We start from the raw sequence: 12,098 nt of genomic DNA on the forward strand, positions 1-12,098 counted from the left end.
TGGCCTCCTGCAATGAGTGAGGGTCTCCCCCGCCCCCACCTGTCAAATGGACCTTTGCAGCTGCCACAGGCTGATAGCTGCAACACGTCCATTTCAACTGGGAGTGTTTCCCCCAGTACGGGAGACTGTCCCAGTTGTTTCTAAAATCCCACCCCACCTGACATATTCCCTTAATCAGGTCTGTTAATGACCTGATATAGCAACATAAATACTGTTAAGTGGCACCCCGCCGGCTTTAATTGCCTGCGGGAGTTCCACCTGCGGGGGCTGCGCGCGCACGTCGGCGCGTCTGTGGGGAACCCAGAAGTGGGCGGGTTGGAGCCGGGCTCCCGACCCGCTCCGGGATTCCCCGATTTTCGGAGCCCCCCCCCGCCAGGAACGCACCCGATAGCGGGTGCTAAAATGGAGCCCCTTAAGTCTATGTCCTCTGGTTCTTGACCCTTCTGCCAATGGAAACAGTTTCTCTCTATCTATTCTGTCTAGACCGTCATGATTTTGAATACCTCTATCAGATCTCCTCTCAATCTTCTCTGCTCTAAGGAGAACAACCCCAGCTTCTCCAGTCTATCCACGTAACTGAAGTCCCTCATCCCTTGAATCATTCTAGTAAATCTCTTCTGCACCCTGTCTAAGGCCTTCACATCCTTCCTAAAGTGCAGTGCCCACATCTGGACTCAATACTCCAGTTGTGGCCGAACCAGTGTTTTATAAAGTTTCATCATCACCTCCTTGCTATAAAGCCCAGGATTCCGTATGCTTTCTTAACTGCTTTCTCAACCTGCCCTGCCACCTTCAGTGATTTATGCACATATACCCCCAGATCTCTCTGTTCCTGCACCCTTTTAGAATTGTACCGTTTAGTTTATATTGCCTCTCCTCGTTCTTCCTACCAAAATGTATCACTTAACACTTTTCTGCGTTGAATTTCATCTGCCACGTGCCGGCCATTCCACCAGCCTGTCTAGGTCCTCTTGAAGTCCATCATTATCCTCCTCACTGTTCGCTACCCTTCCAAGTTTTGTGTCATCTGCAAATTTTGAAATTGTGCCCTGTACACCCAAATTCAAGTCATTAATATATATAAAAAAAAAGCAATGGTCCTAGTACCGACCCCTGGGGAACACCACTGTATACCTCCCTCCAGTCCGATAAACAACCGTTCACCACTACTCTCTGTTTCCTATTACTTAGCCAATTTCACATCCATGCTGCCACTGCCCCTTTTACTCCATGGGCTTCAACTTTGATGACAGGCCTATTATGCGGCACTTTATCAAACGTCTTTTGGAAGTCCATATAAACAACATCAACCGCATTGCTCTCATCAACCGTCTTTGTTACTTCATCAAAAAAACTCTATCAAGTTGGTTAAACACAATTTGCCTTTAACAAATCCCTGCTGGCTTTCCTTAATTAATCTACTCTTGTCCAAGTGACTGTTAATTTTGTCCCGGATTATTGTTTTTAAAAGTTTCCCACTACTGAGGTTAAACTGACTGGCTTGTAATTGCTGGGTTTATCCTTACAGCCTTTTTTGAACAAGGGTGTAACATTTGCAATTCTCCAGTCCTCTGGCATCACCCCCATATCTAAGGATGATTGTAAGATTATCTATGCTATAGACCCAGACCACATCGAGTTTTATGCTATAATTCGGTGTGGTCTGGTTCCTGGGAGTGTGACATCAAAACAACCTCCCTGCATTGCTACCATTTTTATATTTAAAGTCCACCGATGGTCGACTGCAGGCTTGTTGCGTGACACTTGCTGCGTAGAAACTGGTTATTTTGCTGTTTGAAAGCAGGACAGTAGTTCATCCAAAATCTGATAGAGGTCAGATGGAAAAGTTTATATTTACTCCACACTTGAAGGCAACAATAACTTGATACAGAATATTTATGAGAAGATGAAACTAACTCATTTAGCCATACCAAAGGCCAGAACTTTGTTTATTGAGTCCACAGAGGCACTACAACATATGAAAATGAAGGACAGATAAAGACCAGATGTCCATGGAGCCTATGCCATACGGTCATGATGTAACTTATGCACACCATGACCCCATCCGGTGCAGGTTCACCAGAATGATACCAGGGCTTAAAGGGTTAAATAATGAGGAGAGTTTGCATAAACTTGATCTGTATTCCCTTGAGTTTAGAAGGTTGACAGATGATCTAATTGTGGTATTTAAATTGATAAAGGGATTCAATAAGGTAGATACAGAGAAACTATTTGCTCTGGTGGGGGAATCCAGAAAAAGCTGGCATTATCTTAAAATTAAAGTGAGGCCATTTAGAAGTGAAATCAGAAAACACTTTTTCACACAAAGGTTATTGGAAATCTGGAAATCTCTTCCCCCCAAATAGCTGTGAGTGTTGGGTCAGTTGAAATTTTCAAGACTGAGATCGATAGATTTTGGTTAGGTAAGAGAGTTGAGGTACAGATCAGCCATGATCTAATTAAATAGCGAAACAGGCTCAAGGGGTAGAATGACTTATTCCTGTTTCTGTGTTTCTATGCATGAGCTGGCAACTTGCTCCATAAGTCAACAACTTTCTGTGAAAAGAAGTACCTCCTGATATCTAACCTAGTTCTACGCTTATGTGACGTATACTTATGTCCCCATTCACGCTGAAAGATAATTGACCCATTACATACTTTCTCATTATATGTATGTTTACTTATGTTCTACTTTTAGTACTTGCTTTTTTTCTGTTTCATATTACTATCTAGTTGTAAATAATGATATTAATTACTTTAGTCTGTAATTCTTTAGTCTGGACTGGTCATAACTGCTCTTTGAAGAAAGCTTGGTAGTCTGGTGACCGATGAGCAAATTTGCCAGCCTTCATCAGTCTAGCAAGCTTACTTTGGGTTTGCTGCTGGCTGCACAAGACCCTCACCGTAGAAACTGCCTGTGCTAGCACCACAGTCAGATTATTGTAAAATCAGCTTGTGTTAAATCTGGTAAACAGATTACTGCAAATTGGATAATTGCTGGTCCCTTGGATACTCTCTGTGAAGATAAATACACCTTCCTAATCATCGGAGTTAGGATGCGGTCCACTTACAGGAATTGCTGTTACACTGTTGAGAGAGAACGTGGTTCTATTGACAAGCTGAAATTGTAAAAGCTAGCCTGAACAAAAGTTGAGCTTCTAAGGCCAAAGTTGATTAGGGAGTCAAAATTTAACTGGTTATTGTCATCTGAAGATAATGAATTAAGTTGATGTTTTTATACAGATTTGACTGAGCACCATATTAATAGATACATCAACAGTGTTATTGTTTGGGTTAGACCTGCTACTCAGCAGTATTTATTTCCATATCCAGAATGGAGGTATTCATAGGAACATTAAAGGGCCACTGTATTTTTTCAGGAAAGTTATTTTGCAAACTTTTTTGTGTTTATTAATATACATTGCAATGATGTAACTTGCAGCCAAATGCTTCATTGTGTCACCTTCATTTTAAACCGTTGTGACAAAGATTTTTTTTTATTCGTTCATGGGATGTGGGTGTCGCTGGCAAGGCCAGCATTTATTGCCCATCTCTAATTGCCCTTGAGAAGGTGGTGGTGAGGCCTCCTTCTTGAACTGCTGCAGTCCGTGTGGTGAAGGTTCTCCCACAGTGCTGTTAGGAAGGGAGTTCCAGGATTTTGACCCAGCCACGATGAAGGAACGGCAATATATTTCCAAGTCGGGATGGTGTGTGACTTGGAGGGGAACGTGCAGGTGGTGTTGTTCCCATGTGCCTTCTTGTCCTTCTAGGTGGTAGAGGTCGTGGGTTTGGGAGGTGCTGTCGAAGAAGCCTTGGCGAGTTGCTGCGGTGCATCCTGTGGATGGTACACACTGCAGCCGCAGTGCACCGGTGGTGAAGGGAGTGAATGTTTAAGGTGGTTGATGGGGTGCCAATCAAGCGGGCTGCTTTGTCCTGGATGGTGTCGAGCTTCTTGAGTGTTGTTGGAGCTGCACTCATCCAGGCAAGTGGAGAGTATTCCATCACACTCCTGACTTGTGCCTTGTAGATGGTGGAAAGGCTTTGGGAAGTCAGGAGGTGAGTCACTCGCCACAGAATACCCAGCCTCTGACCTGCTCTTGTAGCCACAGTATTTATATGGCTGGTCCAGTTAAGTTTCTGGTCAGTGGTGACCCCCAGGATGTTGCTGGTGGGGGATTCGGAGATGGTAATGCCGTTGAATGTCAAGGGGAGGTGGTTAGACTCTCTCTTGTTGGAGATGGTCATTGCCTGGCAGTTGTCTAGCGCGAATGTTACTTGCCACTTATCAGCCCAAGCCTGGATGTCGTCCAGGTCTTGCTGCATGCGGGCACGGACTGCTTCATTATCTGAGGGGTTGCGAATGGAACTGAACACTGTGCAATCATCAGCGAACATCCCCATTTCTGACCTTATGATGGAGGGAAGGTCATTGATGAAGCAGCTGAAGATGGATGGGCCTAGAATACTGCCCTGAGGAACTCCTGCAGCAATGCCCTGGGGCTGAGATGATTGGCCTCCAACAACCACTACCATCTTCCTTTGTGCTGGGTATGACTCCAGCCACTGGAGAGTTTTCCCCCTGATTCCCATTGACTTCAATTTTACTAGGGCTCCTTGGTGCCACACTCGGTCAAATGCCACCTTGATGTCAAGGGCAGTCACTCTCACCTCACCTCTGGAATTCAGCTCTTTTGTCCATGTTTGGACCAAGGCTGTAATGAGGTCTGGAGCCGATTGGTCCTGGCGGAGCCCAAACTGAGCATCAGTGAGCAGGTTATTGGTGAGTACGTGCTGCTTGATAGCACTGTCAACGACACCTTCCATCACTTTTTCTGATGATCGAGAGTAGACTGATGGGGCGGTAATTGGCCGGATTGGATTTGTCCTGCTTTTTGTGCAGAGTTTACTCTCTTACCTCTCTAAATAAAAAAATATGATTTGCCAAATGTTTCTTTGTAAATTTTTTTTTCACGAAAGCATTGTTGCTCAGCTAATGTGCCCATTTTTTAATAAAAGAGGTGTTCATTTTTATTCCTTGGGCCCAAATTCAAGTTTTATTTTTTGGATGGCTGCTCATGGGGCCATTCACTTGGGTCTTTGTGGTAGCATGTTAATTCATTTCTGAGAGTATTTGTCCAGTTGGAAGTGGAGAATAACTTGTGTGTGAAACTGCTGAAAATGTTCTATGATAGGTTCAAAACTGATAAAAGTAGCATTTAAATCGATGTAACAATTCCACATTTTAGGCCAAGTTAAAGGCGACATTGTAGCTCCTCACCGGCCAAGAGAAACTCCTCTGACCTTCATCATAAATATCAATGAGCAAATATTGTTACAGCAATCTGTATTATATATATATATAAGAGTTTAAATACAGCTGAGGAAGTATATATCCATATGAAACTAATAAAAATATGTCTGTTGTGACTTTTTTTCCAGTTCCCACTGTTAACCCAGCAGCTGCGTACAGCTCCAAATTGGGACATGTAAGTATGGTATGCTTCACTTCAAGAATAGAAAGCATCTGTTTCATGCGTCATGATTATCAGTTCTTGGAAGGGATTCTTTAAACGACAGATCGTACTAAAACCATTCAGATTTAATTTACTTACAATTTGAATGCCCCCTGCTGGCAATATTGAGTAAGTCTCTACAGGATGTTAAATTAGAAAAGCAAATTGTACCACTATATATTATAATGGGAGTAAAACTAATGACTGTGTGCTTCTGAGCATGATTCTGAATTGCTACATGACTCAAATGGTTGAGGAATTTACACGGTGGGGGGGGGGTTGCTGGGTAACTGTGCTGAAGCAGCAATCGCACATGATTGAGTTTAAAGTAAAACGTAAAATGGAGAAGGGTGGAGGTGAGCAGGTGTCTCAACTTTAGGAAGGTGAATTTTGAAGGAGTAAGTGCAAAACCAAGAGGCTGGATTGGATCACGTTGGTAGAAGGGAGATGTGTGAAGAAATAATAAATAGTTTCAATAATATGTTACAGAAAGTTCAAACTAACCATATACCACTTGATAGGAAGGGTAGCAGAGAAAGAAGGGAACTATAGGGCAAATCTATGAGGAGAACAGAGGATCGCGACGAATATAAGAATAAAGCAAAGGGGGGGGCTGCTTTCACATTATTACTGTAGTGTCAGTCTGAAGCAGTTTTACTTCACATTGATGCTACAATTACAGTGTTAATACCAGCTGACCCTGGACTCGGGGTGTGATCTGACTCTGAGGTGAAGAGTGAGACACTGGAGGTAGGAGTTTTACTTTGCTTTGCTTCAGAGACAGTTCAGTCCTTGATGCTCAATTTTCAGTCGACAAGTTTAGCATCTGTGCAAAGCTGAAACTGCCTCATACTAAACTTGTCGTGTGAATGCACTGTAAGAAATTGGTCAGAAGCAATAAAGTAGAAAGCGGGATCAATATTGCAGGGAATAGAAAGTACAGTGTGAATGACTTTTCATAAATAGTAGTGGATCCCCCATAGCATTGCTAAGGTACTCCCTATGGGAATAGGGAAATGTAGGAAATTGTAACTGTACAGGGTGCTGGTGAGACCACACCTGGAGTACTGCATACAGTCCTGGTGTCCTTATTTAAGGAAGGACATACTCGCATTGGAGGCAGTTCAGAGAAGGTTCACTAGTTTGATTCCGGGTATGGAAGGGTTGTCTTATGAGGAAAGATTGAACAGGTCGGGTCTATACTCATTGGAGTTTAGAAGAATGAGAGGAGACCTTATTGAAACATACAAGATTCTGAGGGGACTCGATAGGGTAGATGCTGAGAGGATGTTACCCCTCATGGGGGAATCTAAAACTAGGGGGCATAGTCTCAGAATAAGGGGTCGCCCATTTAAGACGGAAATGTGGAGGAATTTCTTCTCCCAGAGGGTTGTGAATCTTTGGAATTCTTTACCCCAAAAAGTTGTGGAGACTGAGTCATTGAATACATTCAAGGCTGAGTTAGACAAATTTTTGATGATCAAAGGATATGGGGAAAAGGCGGGAAGGTGGAGTTGAGGTAAAAATCAGATCTCGTATGGTCTTATGTCGCTGTATGTAAATTGTTGGTCATTCAGAGGGCAGTTACTAGATATTCATAGCAACAGGTAGGCAAGGAAATATTAGGACCATTGAAGGATCCCAGCAGTAGCACAATATTGAGTGAGCAAAAGAATAGAAAATATCCTAAATTATCCTGTGTCAATTTTCATGTTAAAATCAAGCATTCCCTTCTTAATATAGAGATGGAATTTCCATGGCAAGGTGAGAAAATATTAAGCATTATAGAAATTGCAAATAAAGAGCTCACTAAAAGAGGACAAGGTGTCCAGCTCATAGGGACTGTAGCAAGTGAAGCTGGATCTGTCCTTGTAAATATCTTTATATTGTAAATATCTTTATTGAATCTCTGAAAACTAGAGTGGTGCCTGAAAATTGTACAAGGGCAAACATAAGACCAAATTATAAAAAGGGACATAAAATAACTGGCTGCAGGTTGATGAGACCAATATCTGTACAAGGTAACATATTAGAGGTCATCCTCAACGTGAAGCACCCAGAGATATATGGCATACTGAGATGGAGTCATCGTGGCTTTATGAAAGGGAGGTCATGCTCGATCAACTTATTGCAGGTCTTGTTAAAAATAGAACATGGAGAACTCAGTGGTTACTATAATAGTTGGATTTTAGCAAAGTTTTTTTGACATTGCCACACAGGAGATTGATAAACGAGATTGGAAGGGATGGACTAGGTAGGGTTGCTTGTGAAGTGGATTGGAAATTGGCTGAATTAGAGGAAACAAAAGGTAGTTGTGCATGAAGTTGTGTCATTACGGAAGGAGATGACTAGCGAGTGCCTCAGGGCCGATTCAATGTCAGCTAGGCTTAGTTGGTAGCACACTCGTCTGAGTCACAAACTTATGGATTCAAGCCCCACTCTAGCAATTTGAGCACCAATAAATTGTAACTCCATTGCAGCACTGATGGAATGCTACTTTGTTGGAGGTGCCGTCCTTGGATGAGAGGTTAAATAAAGACCCCAGCTGTCTGTTCCTGCAGTCCAGAAGGATGTTAAAGATCCCATAATATTATACAAAGAGCAAAGATTTCTTTTGGTGATTTGGCCAGATTTCCTGAACCAACGTGATGAGAAACAAATTAACGGGCCAATAATTTCATTGCTGTTTGTGTGATCAGACTTTGTGCAAATTGGCTGTCATGTTTGCCTACATAGCAATCACTGCACTTCAAAGTAATTAATCGTATGTAAAGCACTTGAGACATTTCTGAGACCTGATTAAGCACTATATAAAAGATAATTCTTTCTTTTTATAGTATATATGAGTGATTTGGGAATGAAGACAGAAACAAAGCTCTCAGATACCAAACTGGATTGGAAACAATCAGACAAAACACAGATAGATTTGAATAGATTTAGAAGTTGGCTTGCAATAGCAAATATAATTTAATGTGGAAAAATAGTGATTACAACAGGGAAACAGAACCAGCAGTGGAAATGTAAGCTAAATGCTAGTATATACTGACAAGGCTATCTCTTACTTTGTCTGACCCAGCAGAAAGCTCTTCCCAGACCCCTCACTAATTCACTATCCAACTTCCAACTCCCTTTCTTCTGGCCCTCTACCATCACAATACCTCTGCCACTGTTAACTTGCCCAAATGCTCCCTTGCCTCTGCTTTCGACACCCTTGGTCCCACCAAATCATTTGTTGTCTCCCACCCCTGCCATTTCCCCTGCGACAGTTTCTAAATTTTGCTCTCTTGTGTCAGAAGGCACACAATGGGTTGAGTCATTCATTGCTAGATTTGGCTCAGCCATGTCAAATATTACCAGGCCTTTCTCTCCTTGTCCAAATCCTACTCCCCTAGGATCATCCTGGAAGGTAACATATTATAAGGCATCCTTATGGTGGAAATAATGAAGCACCCAGAGAAATATGGGATATTAAGACTGAGTCACCATGACTTATTTTCTCTATAATGAACCAGCTCCTCAAACCCTTTCTGCTGTCCCCTCACCCTCACCTCTAAAATGATGTGCGAAGACCTGATGATTTCTTTGTTTTAAAGATTGAGGTCATTGGTTATAGTTTCTGCCACAACCTTCCCTTCGTCTTCCTGCTCCTGACCTCCCCCAGTCACCCCCTCTCTAATTCTAATCACTTGTCATGCTGCAGTTTCTCTCCCACCACTTTCTTCCCTTCTTATCTTTTCCATGAGACCCACTCCTGCTCTCTGGATCTACTCCCCACTCAAGTTGCCCTTCTGGCTCCTTGTTTTCCAACATTGGTAACAACTTACTTTGCTTAGACACTGTCCCTCTCCCTTTCAAGATTGTTGCTGTTACCTTCTGCTCAAAATGTCCATCCTGGGCCCATACTGGGTCCAACTACTGCTCCACCTCTAATCTTTCTTTCCTCTTGAAGGTTGTTCAATGTATCATAGCCTCCCAGCTCCATGCCCACCTCTCTCAAAACTCCCTGTTCGAATCCCTTCAGTCAGCATTTCGCACTGCTCACAGCATTGTGACTGCCCTGGCCAAAAGCGTCAAACGACAGCCTCTGTGATTGTGACTGCAGTACGTTATCTTTGCCTGTCCTCCTCTGAGTTCTCTCAGCAGCATTTTATATGGTCCACCGCATCCTCTTCCATTGCCTCTCCTCTGTTGTCTAACTCCTATGAAACTACTCTTGTATGGCTGCATTCCTACCTCTCTGAATGCAGGGAACTAATCTCCAGCAATAGCTTCTTTTCCAGCTCATCATGGTCATTTCCAGAGACCCCAGAAGATCCATCCTTGACCCTTTCCTCTTTCTCATTTACATGCTGCCCTCAATGACATAATCCACAGGCTCAGAGTCATTTTCCATATGTATACTGACAACCCCAGCTTTATTTCACCACTGCCCTCAACTCCACAAGCACCTCTGAGCTGTCAAACTGCCTATGTGACATCAAGTTGCATGTCAGAATAACCAGTCTAGAATCTGCAACATTGATAACCTCTTGTTACCTACTGAAAATGGCATAGAATTTAATGCGGACTAGCATATTGCCTATGATGTTGCTTATAAGCTGCAAACAGGAAGGTGAGTTTGAGGCAGGGTAGGATTTGAACGGCGACAAGACCAAATTGTGTCCGGGAAGGAGGAAAAACCAAAGGAATAAGCAGCGGGGGAGGGAACAGAACACTGGCATGCTGAAGAGCACAGGTGCACATGGCAGAGGAGAGAAATGGGGCTGCATTGTATGGTTTTCCGGAAATGATTCTCCGCCTGATTGGTCTGTGTTGACCATGCGGCTGATAATACCATATAGTTTGCATGGACCAATCACAGCACTCTACAATTATACATTCTTATAGACAAACCTTTTCATGGGATAAATTTACTGTTACTTGTTATGGAGACCGTGCAAAAATCCCCATGAATAGGAGTCAAGTTTAATTGATTGTACGTCCATAGAATTACATTTTTACCAAGTGTTGAATTATGGGGCTAGATTTTGTTGGGGCGGAGCATCTCATGGCGTGACCCATGAGTTAGACTTAAAATTGCATGTTTAAGTTTTACATTTTTTTGCCCACAAAGTCCACTGGAAGTGCGAGCTAATAATGGCGCCAGACCTCATTACAGCCTTGGTCCAAACATGGACAAAAGAGCTGAATTCCAGAGGTGAGGTGAGAGTGACTGCCCTTGACATCAAGGCAGCATTTGACCGAGTGTGGCACCAAGGAGCCCTAGTAAAATTGAAGTCAATGGGAATCAGGGGGAAAACTCTCCAGTGGCTGGAGTCATACCTAGCACAAAGGAAGATGGTAGTGGTTGTTGGAGGCCAATCATCTCAGCCCCAGGGCATTGCTGCAGGAGTTCCTCAGGGCAGTGTCCTAGGCCCAACCATCTTCAGCTGCTTCATCAATGACCTTCCCTCCATCATAAGGTCAGAAATGGGGATGTTCACTGATGACTGCACAGTGTTCAGTTCCATTCGCAACCCCTCAGATAATGAAGCAGTCCGAGCCCGCATGCAGCAAGACCTGGACAACATCCAGGCTTGGGCTGATAAGTGGCAAGTAACATTCGCGCCAGATAAGTGCCAGGCAATGACCATCTCCAACAAGAGAGAGTCTAACCACCTCCCCTTGACATTCAACGGCATTACCATCGCCGAATCCCCCACCATCAACATCCTGGGGGTCACCATTGACCAGAAACTTAAGTGGATCAGCCATATAAATACTGTGGCTACGAGAGCAGGTCAGAGGCTGGGTATTCTGTGGCGAGTGACTCACCTCCTGACTCCCCAAAGCCTTTCCACCATCTACAAGGCACAAGTCAGGAGTGTGATGGAATACTCTCCACTTGCCTGGATGAGTGCAGCTCCAACAACACTCAAGAAGCTCGACAGCATCCAAGATAAAGCAGCCCGCTTGATTGGCACCCCATCCACCACCCTAAACATTCACTCCCTTCACCACCGGCGCACTGTGGCTGCAGTGTGCACCATCCACAGGATGCACTGCAGCAACTCGCCAAGGCTTCTTCGACAGCACCTCCCAAACCCGCGACCTCTACCACCTAGAAGGACAAGGGCAGCAGGCGCATGGGAACAACACCACCTGCACGTTCCCCTCCAAGTCACACACCATCCCGACTTGGAAATATATCGCCGTTCCTTCATTGTCGCTGGGTCAAAATCCTGGAACTCCCTTCCTAACAGCACTGTGGGAGAACCGTCACCACATGGACTGCAGCGGTTCAAGAAGGCGGCTCACCACCACCTTCTCAAGGGCAATTAGGGATGGGCAATAAATGCCGGCCTTGCCAGCGACGCCCACATCCCGTGAACGAATAAAAAAAAAGTGAGGGCAACATGGCGTCTTGGTCCTTTGCTGCTCAGCGCAAAATCAAGGCCAATGTAAATAAACTTTATCAGCAAGTTACAATTTCTATAAATATTGACCTTTTTCAACCACACCTCTCCATAATATTCCTCAAAATCGAGCTGCATTGCTGGAATCTTGGTGAACAATGGGGCAAACAGGGGATCTCCTTAACCAATG

At 43.9% G+C, this 12,098-nt stretch overlaps 1 protein-coding gene across 2 annotated transcripts in view; it reads left to right on the plus strand.

Annotated features, from left to right (window-relative positions):
• Window positions 1-12,098, plus strand: part of ulk4 (unc-51 like kinase 4) — a 548,729-nt gene that overhangs the window by 77,019 nt on the left and 459,612 nt on the right. For both annotated transcript variants that reach the window (XM_068001818.1, XM_068001817.1), the window contains exon 16: window positions 5,440-5,486. In XM_068001818.1, the coding sequence (XP_067857919.1) occupies window positions 5,440-5,486 (47 nt within the window). The remainder of the gene's footprint in view (window positions 1-5,439; window positions 5,487-12,098) is intronic.

Source organism: Heptranchias perlo, chromosome 2 (genome assembly GCF_035084215.1).
Source record: "Heptranchias perlo isolate sHepPer1 chromosome 2, sHepPer1.hap1, whole genome shotgun sequence".
NCBI classification, from domain to species: Eukaryota; Metazoa; Chordata; class Chondrichthyes; order Hexanchiformes; family Hexanchidae; genus Heptranchias; species Heptranchias perlo.